Below are 14,859 nucleotides of genomic sequence, written 5' to 3' on the forward strand. Positions count from 1 at the left end.
TCAGCACCCTGACATGGACTGCCTTTTTCCACATATACAAAATACCTGAGCTGTGACATTATGCAACAACCGAAGGCATGAGTTATGTTACACAAGTAGTAGGTCCAGGTGTTTAGGTAACAGAAGTAATATTAAAACTTTTTTTTTTTTTCACAGAGGAACTTTTTAAAAAATCTTTTAGTTTCCAGAAGATCTATGAGCAGAACATAATCAAGAATTGTGTAATCTGTGCAATTTAAGAATTGTGCATATTGTGTTTATTGCACAAGCGTGGGTTACATGACCAACTTGCTGTTGCTCTCTCTGACCTAGAGTACCAGAAACACCAAAAGGCAACAAACACTTCGACATCCAGTTTGGCTTCTTCTCGACTTCTTATGATTGTCCCCTTTAGGTCAACCACAGATGTCCAGCAGTCATGCAGAGTAAAGCTGTAGGAAGGCACCATGTGTAAACTGATGCCAAACAACTGTTTAGTAAATTTACATTTGCATTGCTGGACAGTAGAACAGCATAATTTGTTTTTGTATGGACAATTTCATGAAACGCTTCTCCTTCACTGAAAGTTATTCCACCTTCGTCTTCCTCAATCTCCCACAACACTGACGTAGACACAGCGAGCAGCATTTGATGATGATCAGGGCAACGGTCACCACCACCACCAGCAGGAAACCCATCACGTCCAGGCTGTGGTACTGGACCCAGTTGAGGTGGTGGGCGGCTGGCCGTAGATGGTCTGCCCCTTTGTGTCTCATGACAAACTCAGTCCAGTAAACGGCGAGGTCGAGGGGCTCAATGGGGCGGTCGTTGTGGATACCAGACAACTTCTTCATTTTGGAGCTGTAGCTGCATGAGGGAAGAGAGGAAACAAATGAGCAAAGATGCATATGATCGCAATCATGAAGACGGAGTTATATATAAAAAAAAAAAGTCTTAAAAACCCCCCTTGTTTAACCTTAAGTATTAATTCACTTATTAAAAAGAACATGTTCTTAAACGTGTCATTATTAATAATAAAGCACTTAAATTACATTTACAGCCTACATCAGACGCCCTTATCCAGTAGTTACAGGGACAGTCCCCCTGGAAACACTCGGGGTTAAGTGTCTTGCTCAGGGACATTATGGTAGTAAGCGGGATTTGAACCTGGGTCTTCTGGTTCATAGGCGAGTGTGTTACCCACTAGGCTACTACCACCCACATATTATGTTTTCTAAGAATTATGGCTTGTTTTTTCTATGGCGCATGAACTCTCTCAACCTAAATATGAATTTAGCTTTAAATAACCAATGTTCTTCATTGGCTGAACCTTCCTTTTAATACATGTCATGCTTTGTGGAAACAGTAGTATTTCAGTCGTGACATTAAGTTTATCTTTCTCATCATCCTGCCATGCAGATGTTCTGTGTGCATCTGCTCTGAACTCTTTGTCGGTAATTTGTGGGTTGTCTGTAACCATTCTCACAATGCTCAGATTGACTTGGGTTTAACAGCCCGTGGCCTTCCCTTTCCAGTTTATATTCCTTCCACTGACTATTTAAATGTTTTGTGTCCTTCCCCTTTTGAGAGTTGCTTTGAGGACCCCATGCTCAGGAGAAGAGAGTCAAAGAGAAGCACAACTTACAATTGGTCACCTTAAATACCTTTTCTGATTATGTTTTTTGGTGAAAGTAAATTAATTTCCATGCTGAGAGGAGTTCCCAGACCTTTTCATATGACTATCTATGCAAAAATCATATATTAAAAACATAAATACCAAGATTCAATTTTTGGTCCACTTTAGGAGCCTTTCTTCTCAGCTCTAACCTGCTGTCGTTGATGACCTTGTCCAGCGCTTCCAGCAGCGTTTCAGCAGTGATGTCATAGATGCTCAGCACTATGCCGACACCACGGCTCGCCACGCGGTGCACGTTGTCGCCCTGGTCACCAAAGAGTGGCAACATCACCATAGGAACCCCGTTGCAGATGCCCTCATAGATGCCGTGTGTGCCGCCGTGAGTGATGAATGCTCTGGCTTTGGGGTGAGCTGTAGAGGAGGGGAGAGAAGTGGGGAGGTGCTAGTAGCCTATGAACCAGAAGACCACCTAGTCACAGGTTCAAAACCCACTTACTACCATTGTGTCCCTGAGCATGACACTTAACCCTAAGTGTCTCCAGGGGGACCGATGGTAAGTTAAATGCCAGGTCAAGGTTTCTCTTCCATACACAAAAGATACTGCTGTCAACAAATTGGGAACAGGCAAAACCACATCTTCCAAATCCTTTTTTAGTATGAAACAGGGAGTACAGGGTGTAGGTGTAACCCAATGAAAAACCTCCATTTTAAAGTGATTTTAAAACTCACCCAAGAGGTCATTCTGTGGAAGCCACTTCATCAGTTTCACGTTCTCCGGGACGTGATCGGGAACAGGACCCGTGTACCTCCACATTACCTGCGTCACAGATCAGTGAACTCGTGTACATTGGACTGAACTATACAAACATACTGGAAGTTCTGAAAATAGTTCTCCTAGTGCTCCATAAAAACACCAATAGAAAACCGCACCATATCCTTTTACCTGAATATACAATACATTTAAGTTTACAAAATGAGACAGCAACCACAACTGAAGTAAAGATTTGTTAAAAGTCCCGACAAAACATCACTTTGTGAGATTATTTAACATTAATACGAGTTCCCCCGGCCTGTCTATAGTCCTGCAGTGGCTAGAAATGGCGATAGGTGTAAAGAGTACTTTGGTCATTCTGCTTCGCCGTTCAAAGCGAAGGGGAAAGAGAGAGCAGGGGAGCAAGGGGAATTATTTTTATAATTATACACAACTTCTTGTCTGTGCCATTGTGGTTGATGAATGGTGGTGTTGACGTGATTTCCGCGAACGCACGCTCAACTTCTATAGGCCGCTCTCATCCTCGTCCCGCCTCTCTCCTCCTCATTAGCATTTAAAGCTACAGACACAGAAACGGCGCGTCCTGGGAAATCTCATTGTGGAACCGGATCAAAGTGCACCACGGCTGAATTTCAGAAAGAGACTTCAGATACAGTATTAGGAGAACGCTAAGAACGTTTTAAAAACAGTTCATCAACATTCATGAAGCTGTAAGAAGCCGGGTGATCCCTGTGTCCTATTCTCACTGGAGCTCAGCTGAGCCACCGCTGCATGTATATTATATTATAGCCTCAGAGTCTTTAGAACTGTGTTTGGATTGGAAATTCGGTTATGCTCTCAGGATTTATTCTGCTGTTTCTGGAGTGTTTTATTGGGTTTTTGTGTCATACCCTCTGAGGGATCCGGCTGAAAGCTTTGAAGACCTCGGCAGCTTTCTCGGGTGGCATGGAAGACACCATGGACCCCAGTGTGAAGACCACAAAGCCATGTTCTCCAGAACCTTCCACAAACTCCTCCAGGTCCTGCAGGGGATCAAGACAGATATGTTCATATTTCATGTTCAAAAAGCCTGAACAACTGAATAATTTCTCTAGGAACGGTGTAGAAAATACTATAGAACCTGGAAATCTGGACTGGCCCCTACAGAGAAATGGCAGAACACACAGTGTGTTGCAGACTAGTCCCCCTGAGCTCCCCTGCTCTCTTTTAGCTCAGCTCAGGCTGAGGGAATGCAATCATACGGATACCTGCGCCCAACATGATAACCTCATTACTGTCTGATGGCAAATCTGGGAAAAAAAAAAAATCCCTGATAGAACTTGCTTCACGAGCGTTTAGTCCCAGTTTAATTTACGGCTGTGCTCATTCCCCCAAACCCTTTTTAGGAACATTCTAGAAATGCGTCCCTGCCTTTAAGTCATACGTTTTTTTTATCGTGCTGCACTGCTTTCCTCTCTCGGTCCGGTACGGCGTCTTCGGATCCGAGTTGGCCTTGTACTATTGTTCTGAATGCACGGGGCCAAAGCGAAACATCTGGCCAAAACATACAAATGTCCCTGTGGGAGGAAGGAAGGAAGGACGTGCGGAGCTGGACGGGGGGGTCTGAAAAGGGAAAACATGCCATTTCCCGGGCAACCCTGATAATACAAGGCGCCTCAAGTTACCATTTTCCCCCCTCCGGCACGTTAGCTCACATAACACCCAGTAATTTCGAGTTAGTGTGAAGACTACAACACATCTGATGGCAAGCAGCCATCAATCAAATAAATACGTGCAAATATATCCGTAAGAAAGTTCACTCCGCCGGCTGTTGCGGCTAATAAGGCGCGCAGAAGTTTGCCTTTTGGCTTTAAATTAATTCAATTGATGAAACAACGTCAGCGTGATGGATGAATGATGAACCATGTTCAGCATTTACCTCCGGCAAACTCTGGGCCCTGGCACAGTTGATGCCGCCTATGAAAACCATGTTAGGCATAACCGGCCTGGGATACTCGAAGGTGAAATCGTAGCGGAGGAGCCAGATGGCACCACGTCCAATCAGCTCGCGGTACGTCACCTCCTGGCCCAGGTATCGTGACGCCAGCTCGTCAAATTGGGCGTACATGATGCGGCAGAGCTGCAGCTCCACCACGCTCATCACCAGGTTTTTCACCCGCTGGCCGAAGTTCATGCGGTCGGTAGAGCCTGACTGGAAGCGCGGCACGAAGGACGGGGGCGACGGGCACTGCAGGGCCTGGGTGTCCAGCCCACAGGGCATCCCGCGCAGGAAGTAGACGGCGGGCAGCGAGAGCGAGGCGGCGATGATGGCGCCGCAGGGCAGGAAGGGGTCGGTGAGCAGCAGGTCGAAGCTGCGCCGGCGGAGCTGCTGCATGGTCGGGCCGTTGTAGAGCAGAGCTTCGCACCCTCGAACCTGGGTGCCGGTGAAGTTCAGCAGGCGCTGCACGTTGACGCTGAGGTCGGTCAGCACCGGGCTCTTGTAGAAGATGCCCTCCTTCAGCCAGTCGATGCTCTGCGCCAGGCCGGCCCGTGTGTACGGCACGGCGAAGGTCTCGGTGCGGTACGGCAGCTTCTCCGAGCCCTCGATCAAGAGGCTCGTCTCGGGGACCAGCACCACCACCTCGTGGCCTCGGACGGCCAGCTCGTTCACCAGCAGCTTCATGCTGAGCCAGTGGCTGCCGTCCACCGGCATGACCAGCACTCGGCCCCCCCGACCGGCCGACGCCGATCCGGCCCACAGCCAGAGCAGCGCCAGCAGCCTCCTCAGCAGGCCGGGGCACAGCATCGCTGCAGCATGAGGCGCGGGGAACCAGCGCGCCGAGCTTTATCCCGGCCGGGACGGGGAGGGAGTGGAGGGCGGGGCAGAGGAGGGGCTTTTTCATGTCTGTGTTGTGTTTCGTGAGTTCATCAGTGTTCTGCTTCAAAACGTGGATTTAGGATGGTTATGATGGTATTTATGGTTGGTAGTAGTCTAGTGGGTAACACACCAGAAGACCCGGGTTCAAATCCCACTTCCTACCATTGTGTCCCAGAGCAAGACACTTAACCCTGAGTGTCTCCAGGGAGACTGTCCCTGTAACTACTGATTGTAAGTCGCTCTGGATAAGGGCGTCTGATAAATGCTGTAAATGTAAATGTAATGATGGTTTCTCACACGGGTCTCATACGGCAACAAATAAAAAAGGCCACAACTTAACAAAACCAACCGTATTCAATAAAAAATTAAGATGTAACATTTGGATGGAAAGTATGTGAAGTTGGCAGAGCGACACCATTCCAAGGAGCACGACTGTAGTTACGTGTCAGGCGAGTGCGTGCGAGTGTGTGTTTTGGTGCCTGTTGCGTGTGAGCGTGCTCGGCCCACACCACTCCCCCTGCTGCTAGCGTGAGAATGGCGGCCCCCACCCCAGCGCAGGGAGATAACATCACAAGCACGTGCCTCCCGGGACTCTTATTTCACCCTTCTGTTGGCTGCTGCAGGCAGGGCAGCGGTTTCCATGGACCTCCCCCTCTGTGTGTATGCGAAGTGAGCGTTCCTCTTCGCTGCTGTGATGAAAATGAATTCCACGAATGCCAACGTCCCCAAGTTTTACTTTTAGTTGTTGCTTAGCAGAGCTGAGTAGATCGGCTTGTTTCAACTGCACATTTTCTTTAAAAAATTCCGTAAAGGTGGGCATTGTACATATGTTAGTACTTAGAACCATCCCTCTCACAGATGTCTGGGCTGGTGTCAATAAAAAACAACTTCCTGTATTCCCACAGCAGGTTATACTGTGTTTTTTTGGCCGGTCGGATGGTCGTGCATGTCCAACGAATTACAGTTGACTATAAATAAACTCTGATTTTAGAATGCCGAAAGATCAGTAGTGAAAAGGAAACAGGAGAAAAAAAAGTTATTCTGCCCAGATACCACAAGAATAACACATTTTACATTTTAATTAACACATTTATAATCATAATTTCAATCCAACATGATCAATCAATACATATACCACACTAAATTCCAAATTCATATGTGACTATTGTGGCAATGATTGGCAATAATTCAGTCATCAGACTGTAATGCAGGCTCCTTCATACTATGTGAAAGGTCAAGATGGAGAGACCCCTGCTGGAGAGTCTGAGGAGGACGCTTCTTTGTGCCCTCAGGAAGGTGCAACAGATGCATTTTACCCAAAATCCATTATCATTCTGAACTCTTTCTATTAATCAATTTGCAATATAAATGGTACTGAAAACACTGCACAATAATATAATTGTATAATTATTTTTCTCATTTCTAATATGTACTACTCAGTACATCTGACCATCATTACTGTGCAATATTTAAATAATGTGTACACAAGAATCTCTTTTCCACATGTATATAGCACCTCAGAACTTCTTGCATCATTCATTTTCTCTTGTGTTATGTTCCACGTACAGTCAAGGTGTTTTTTAATTCTCATGACCATTTACGTTGGTAGATTCTCACTGAAGGCATCAAAACTATGAATGAACACATGTGGAGTTATGTACTTAACAAAAAGTGGAGCCCTGGCCTCCACAGTCACCGGACCTGAACCCAATCGAGATGGTTTAGGGTGAGCTGGACCGCAGAGTGAAGGCAAAGGGGCCAACAAGTGCTAAACACCTCTGGGAACTCCTTCAAGACTGTTGGAAAACCAGTCAGGTGACGACCTCTTGAAGCTCATTGAGAGAATGCCAAGAGTGTACAAAGCAGTAATCTGGAGTTGCTTGATCCTGATTAAGTTGATGTGTTAAATTAACTAAATGTGTTTAACCGAAATGACCATCTTCCACCATTGCTGCTCTGTGTAGTAGGCATGGTTTGAGGTGTAATTTGGTTCCTAATTCCGTACCAGTACCAACAGTAACACCAATGCAGCGAAAAAGAGATTTATAGACTGCTGCCACTAGATTCCTCAACACGCCATGGTGTTTGACCCTGTGTATGTTTGAGTAAAGGTCCCCTATTTTTTTTATACTGGTCTTATTCGTTCTCTAATACTGTATCTGAAGACTCTTTTTCAGAAATTCAGCCGTGGTGAGGAATTACAGCCACTTTGATCCAATCCCATAATGAGATTTCCCCAGGATGCACCTTTTCGGTGTCTGTAGCTTTAAATGCTAATGAGGAGGAGAGAGGCGGGACGAGGAGGAGAGCAACCTATAGAAGTTGAGGGGCATTCGCGGAAATGACATCATCAACATCATTCACCAACAACAGACAGACAGGAAGTTGTGTCTGAGGCTTTTTTTAATTCATTAATTTATTTAATTAACTGGTTCTTCAGAGTCTCCCATGACGAAACTAAAAAAATACATTTGTGGTCCTTTTAACATCCAATCACTGAGAAACTTCAATGCTTTGCATGTTTGGAAGCCACCATGGTTGGTGGAGATAATTTTAAGGGGAGGGGTGAGACAAAGCATGAGAAATAAGAGGTAGCCTTTCCCCTTATGATGTCATAAGGGGCCAAATGTCTGATTCGTCCACCTTAGATGCCGCTCTCTGAACGGTGAAGCTGAATGGCCCAAGCACATTTTAATCCATATCTCTATTTATAGCCACTGCAGGACTATAGACAGGTCAGGGAAACTTGTATTAATGTGAAGTTTTCATAATAGGGGACCTTTAAGAATAAAGGGATAAATGTTTGGATACAGCTTTTTTTTTAAGCGTTAGATCATGATCAAAAATACTGAAAGACCTTTATTCACATTGTTGTGTCTGATTTCACGCAATAGACATAGAAAGATGCTCACCTTTGCTAGAGGGCTACGGATGCCACAGTTAATTCCACCAATCAAAACCATGTTGGGCATCAGAGGTCTGGGTTTCTCCAGGGTAAAGTCATAGCGCTCCAGCCATATAGGTGCTCCAGCCAAGATCTCTGCAACAGTAGTGTCCTCCTGCAAGACGCGACTGGCCAGACCGTCAAACTCCCAGTAGAAGATTTTACACACCAGCGGTTCCACCAGTGCAGCTAATGTGTTCACCACACGTTCACCAAAACTCATGTTGTCTGTGTAACGGGTGAAGAAGCGTGGAACATACGATGGTGGGCTAGGACACGCTGCAGATGCCAGGTCCAGTCCGCACGGGATCCCCCGCAGAAGATACACCGGAGGCAATGACAATTTCCGTGCCAGGACTGCACCAGTGGGGATCACTGGATTGGTGAGAAGTGCATCAAATTTCTGCTCCTTGAGGAACTCCACCAGCTCCTCATTCAATAGCAGGCTCTCGGCAGTGACGCGCACAAACTCAGAAAAGTTCTTCATCCCGCTCATGAAGGTTCCCACTCTCTCAAAAAATGAAGTCTTGTTTGCGTGGAGGCGATTACTTTGGCGGGTCACCATTGTGTCGAGTAGGTCATTCTTGCCATAAGGCACAGGATAGGTACGTGTGGAGTAGTGTATACCGGGACCCAGGCGCATACTGACCTCCGGCATGACCACCAGTACCCGGTGGCCTCGCTTCCCCATTTCCTCAGCCACAGCCTTTATTCCGATCCAGTGGCTCCCATCCATGGGCACCACCAGCAGCTTTCCAGGCTGAGCAGTCATTCTTCCTGGCCGAGCTGCCAAGGCTGTAGAATATATAAAAAAGTGGACCGCGAGGACATATAAGGCATTGGTTCTCACCATCTCTAACCCCGGATGCCCTTTCGATACCTCTTTCCTCTCTCTGATTGTGTTCCACACTGCAGGACTGTGTGTGAGCGGGTCAGATTCCTGAGTGGATTACCTGATTATCATGTGGCAGGCTGTGGGAGCAAAGTCTTTTACGGATGCGAGTACTCACTAGAGAGATAAAAAATAGTTAATGATTAATCGCAAAACAACAATTTCAAGAATGCTAATAACACAAATCTTAAAAGTGCTATTCTGCAATTAATGCAGCTGTAGTCAATACCCCCCCTCTAGTCACTCAGTACCCACATACAACCCTTCTACTCGGAAAATCCCACAGCAGGGACAGGACATACGCTTGACATACAGATTTTGGACGATTCTTTACCTGATGCATGGGACATTTTGATAACTTTATCTTTATCCCCATAGCCAGTGGTCAGAACTATGAGGAAGTGTGACATGTATGTAGTACTTGTTGTGCTTTATTACTGGGTACTTCAATATAAAGTTATGACAAAAGCCATACAAGCAGTTTGAAAACTGATGCACGGGACACAGAAAACTAGTCTCACTTGATAAAACCAACTTCCACAGTAAAATTCTATGAACTCTACAAGCATTCAGACAAAACTATCGCACCAAATATTTCAATGTATAATGGGTCTCGAAACTGTGCAACATTTCAATAAAATAATGTTTATGCAATACCAATATATGCAGCTAAAATGACCAAGATGGTGTGATGCACGGGAACAATGTCACTGGTTTAAAAGCTGTTTAGTGCTGTTTAGTTTAACATATGATAGCCAGTACTAAGAGTTCAAATGTGGTGCATTGTATGAATATTTTAATTAAGCCTGATGCACAATTCAATATAACATATATAAACTGAACTTTAAATGTCTTGTTTATGATAATAATTTGCTCTGAATTTTATTGAAATTAGTTTTACCATGTGAGAGGTAACCATGTTTCAAATGTCTGCAAAACCTTCTGGTTTTTAAAAACATTGAAATTAAATGAGGTTACACATTATTTGAGTACCCGTGTTAAATATTAGGACAAGTAAAAGTCCAAATATTACAGAATTTACCCTTTTACAAATACATTTTTACAGTGTAAGATCAATATCACCGATACCAACCTGAAATTTACTTGGTGTTGGTTCAAAAAGGAAATCTCTGATTCCATTGCATCTGCCACCGCCTGTGCATCTACCCCCATGCACCACAGAACTGCCATTAAGTCTTCACCTCTGCCCAAGCGGGCTTGATCCTCCTCCCCCACACCCACGGACGCTGCCTCCTCTCACCCCATGTCCACGTCTGCGTTCTCCACCCTTCCTCCTGACCACACTAGATAATGCTGACTTTTGATTATCTTATTGGGTGTGTTATTTGGATTTTAGTAATATATTTTTTTTAACCTCAACCACCTCCCCAAAGTTTGGGAACCACTGTAATGAGGTAATTCAAACATGGAACTATATTTCTGGTAAACCCATTTTTTTCTTTTAGTGTAAGTGTGTGTTTGTGAAAATGTAAATTGTTCTCATTGTCAGTAATAAAAATATCCTTAACCTCAGACACACAAATGGTATGTTTTGATGGAGTAAAGTTTCTTTTATAGAAAACCAAAACCTTCCTCTTAGATACCAAACAGAACTCTATGGCAAACGAGTTTGTGTGTGCTGATCAGTAAATCTCTGGATTTCTACAGTATTTGTTTTATTTCTGTAATGGTCTTGCAATGCTAGGTTTTGAGCATGCACATATTCCTCTCATGAGCATAAATTTGAAACTTGCCAGCACAGTATTATCAGCATAATGTCAGTGATCGTGAATTTGAAAGTCGTCAGCAAATGATTGCAATGTAAATTTGAAACTTGCAGGCACACAGGCATTTACACAGATTGCTGTTTTAGTCAGTTAGATGACCCATTGTGATGATGTCTGTGGTTGTGGTGTAACTTGGGTTTTTTAAAAAAAAAAAGAGGGTTTAGGTTGCCTTATTTGCATTTGTAACCTGTCCTTACTGAAAAAGCCTTATTTTTGTCTGCTTTGCTTTTTATATCTATTAAATGTATTATCTATTTTAGATAAATTCTTGCTTATTTTATTTCTGTAGATTTATCATGTACATTATGTACACTCTTAACTCAGCCACTAGGATGGACAGTGTATTTCTTGGTGCCAGGGGAATAAAGTTGATCAGCCATAGATGGTGTTGTAGTCAAGACTTCCTAAACCAAGACCAAGACATTGCCGAGACCAGAGGGTATCAAGAACAAGACTGAGATGAGACTAAGACCGTAAACTGACTAGGGCTAGAATCAACATTACATTACTCAGCTCAGCAGTAAAGAAAAAAGGGCTTACTGTAAAGTGTCATTATTTGTTAAATCTAGTTCATGTTCTCTTTTCAATTATATTTATGAATCTCCCAGCTATGTAATGATGCCTTGCTTTGAATAGAAGACAATGGACCTTTGGCCATCAAATATTCACTGACACTCTTAAATACATTTTCTTCTAGCAAATTCATCAAATTAGTAAGACCGAGCTGGTTCACTGATGTACAGTTAGTGACTTAACAAAGGGTAGTGTACAGAGACCCTAAATGGAGAGGACTAAACCTATCAAGCTTTATTTTCATTTTGGAATGTCACACAATGAAATTATTGCTGCTCGTGCACATAGACTCGGGATTTTAATCAGCCAGACTCATTTTCTGTGTATAGTGCAAGATAACAGGTTCAGCTGATGGAAGGACTACACAGACTTTGGTCGTGTTATTGAACAATTACAACGTCCAGGGAAAATGCATGGCTATAGATGGATGTTCACAAAGTGTGGAGAAAATGGCTTTAAGCAAAAAAAGAAGTTCTTAAAATCCTTTGGTGTGTGTATTAATTGGTGTATCAACGGCTTCTCATGCAAAATTATTTGTCTGAATTCATACAAAATATGCAGTGATCCAAGAGTTATTGAGGGCTCTTTAATAGGAGCTTTAGAAATATTATATAACTGTCCTAAATTTAAGCCCACAGACCATAGTACAGAATAACTTGGATAATAACTTGTGTGCACAGGATATTTTTATGCATTTCACTGGAACTTAAGTTGCTCCATAGTAGTGATCTAGCTTGCAAAAAAACTAAATATCTCCCCTTTAACAAGCAACTGTACTATGCATGCATACACGATATACTGTTCTGTGAGGATGTGCTGTTTTCTCTATTTTTCCCCATCCCATCAAGACCGCTATGTCCGAAACAAGACAAGGCCGAGACCAAATAGTCAAGACCGAGACCACAAAAAATGTGTCCCTAGACCAAGAGCATTCTTGAGTTATTGAAATGAGTGGTGGAAACTAGTTTAAGCAGAGAGGTGGTGATCAATGGGCAGCACTTCAGATGCCATGTTCGCTCTCAGGGTGTTGATGGAGAAGTACAGAGAAGGTTAGAGGGAGCTGCACTGTGTCTTTGTGGACTTAACAAAAGCATAAGACAGGATGCCTGGAAAGAAGCTGTGGTTTGTATGAGGATGTCAGGAGTGCAGAGGTATGTAAAAGTGTATGAAGACAGTGACAGTAGGAGTGACAGACATGTTAAAGGAGGAGGTGGATCTACACCAAAGATCAGGTCTGAGGTCCTTCTTGTTAGCTATGGTGAAGGACAGGTTGATAACATACAACACTAATAATAAAAATATTAATGAACACACACCATTCCTGAGGCCCATCCATACATCCATTGTCAGGGCGGTCAAAGGGGACACGGCGGGTTGGGTTTGACTTTTCTCTTTTCTAATAGGTGTTTGTAACACATTCACTGGGTTAAATAGAAAATAGATTAAAATTAGAGGTGGTCATAGATTAATTTTCTTAATCTAGATGAATCTCATTGTAATCTTGGAATTAATCTAGAATCTATAGCAATCTAAATTAATCTATAGCAATCTAAATTAATCTAGATTAATCTTAAAAATAAATTTTCCCTGAAGCAAACCCGGCGGCTTCATATCTGCATCCATGTTTCCACGACACGTGATATGGTAATTTCTAGAGCTGTGCGATTCATGACTCACCCGGGTTAATTGCCCAGATCCTTTAAATGACTCATGAGTCACGAATCTGAGGTCTCCATTGAACCGCATCCTTCGAGTCCTAACTACACCATGTCTAAATTGTAAACTCCAATATATTGGCTTACATGAGTCCGGTTGTAGAGGAAGTTAACCGCCAGGAGCGCTAACCCGCTCTCTGATCCGGGTGCGTACTGACTCAAGTGACTCACGCACCCGGATCAGAGAGCGGGTTAGCGCTCCACTCAAGTGACTCAAGTGACTCACACACCCGGATCAGAGAGCGGGTTAGCGCTCCACTCAAGTGACTCAAGTGACTCAAGTGACTCACACACCCGGATCAGTTCAGTGAGTGACTCAGAGGGAGCCGAATCCTAAAAAGGATCCGAGTATTACAGCTCTTATTTCCTAAAGGTCTTTAGGAAATAAGAAACTAAAAGACACAAGAAAGAAGAAATATACTTATAAATCTAGTGTAACCATTTAACTCCGGCACAATAGCTTGCGTTGTATAGACCCAGCTCCCAACCCAACTTTGTGAATAGATTAACGGCGATATATTTTTTTTTATCGCCGATAAGAGTCTCACGTTAATGCAGCACGTTAACGCCGATAACGGCCCACCACTAATTAAAATACAATTTCATTGAATAAAACTGGACTAAAGTAGTTAGGTATAATTCTGACTAAAGTAAGATCAAAGTAAGATTTAGTCAACTGAATCTTGACTTGACTAAAATGAGTCTGGATGTGACGAAGATTAATAATAACTAAAATGACAGCTGGATGCAAAGATTAGATTTAGATTAAAACTAAAATTAAAACAGACTGCAAATAAGAACTATACCTAGTAGGAGGTTTATGAATGTGGTGAGAGGACATGCTGGTGGTTACTACATCCACTGTAGTAAACCGTAATGGGAGCAACTGAAAGTAAAAGAAGGGAACTCTCCTCTTGTTTGTCAGCAATTTGATTTAACATTACGGATGAAACGGGAAATACTAGCCTGATCTTGAGGACCGTCCTCCCCAGTTCTGCCACTAGAGGTTAGCAAGACACAACGTTTGAAACTGAAAGGGAAGTGATTGTCATTGTGATACACCGCAGAGGACACAGCTGTGTCCTCTGCTTTTACCCTTGCTGAGCAGTGGGCAGCCATAAAAGGTGCCCAGGAAGCAGTGTGTGGGGACGGTACTTTGGCCAGTGGCACCTCAGTAGCCCTTTGGCGGCTTGGGATTCAAACCCACAGCCTTCTGATTATGGGTCCGTTTCCTTACCTGCTAGGCCACCACTGCCCCGGATAATGAACAAACACTCCAGGGGCAAAGATCCAGAATGACATTTAACCTTTACAGCAAGACCATAAACATATTTTATGTACAGATTTAGAACAAAAGCCACTTGGCTGAAAGTGACTCTTAAGTCTATACAAATATATTTACTCCATATTTATTCATTATGTAATTTTGCCGTTTTATAGTATATGAAACTAGTCACTGCAGGTTTTGGAGTAAAGTAAACAACAGCGCTGAGTTGATGTTCACATTTGCATTGGTACGGTTAGATGGTTCTGAAACTCCCACAATAGACTCTGAAACCAGATGCTCATCAGTCCAAACAGACAAAACCAATACCTAGCAAAAAATAAAGTGCATATTTAAAATATCTGCAGTGTGGGTCATAATTCAATGCAATTCCAAATGAATAGTATTTGTGAGCAAGTAAACAAGAACACTATTTGAAA

At 43.4% G+C, this 14,859-nt stretch overlaps 1 protein-coding gene and 1 pseudogene across 1 annotated transcript; both read right to left on the bottom strand.

Annotated features, from left to right (window-relative positions):
* Positions 1-151: 151 nt before the first annotated feature.
* On the bottom strand, positions 152-5,168 carry LOC114765288 (UDP-glucuronosyltransferase-like). The gene is made up of 5 exons (XM_028955403.1): positions 4,306-5,168; positions 3,278-3,409; positions 2,345-2,432; positions 1,807-2,026; positions 152-846 (listed from the first exon to the last, which is right to left on the bottom strand). The coding sequence occupies exons 1-5, from the start codon at positions 5,077-5,079 to the stop codon at positions 567-569; spliced, it is 1,494 nt and encodes a 497-aa protein (XP_028811236.1). The 5' UTR covers positions 5,080-5,168; the 3' UTR covers positions 152-566.
* A 2,904-nt stretch (positions 5,169-8,072) lies between these two features.
* LOC114765233 (UDP-glucuronosyltransferase 1-1 pseudogene) lies at positions 8,073-8,960 on the bottom strand (annotated as a pseudogene).
* Positions 8,961-14,859: the final 5,899 nt, after the last annotated feature.

This window comes from Denticeps clupeoides, chromosome 15, assembly GCF_900700375.1.
Source record: "Denticeps clupeoides chromosome 15, fDenClu1.1, whole genome shotgun sequence".
NCBI lineage: Eukaryota > Metazoa > Chordata > Actinopteri > Clupeiformes > Denticipitidae > Denticeps > Denticeps clupeoides.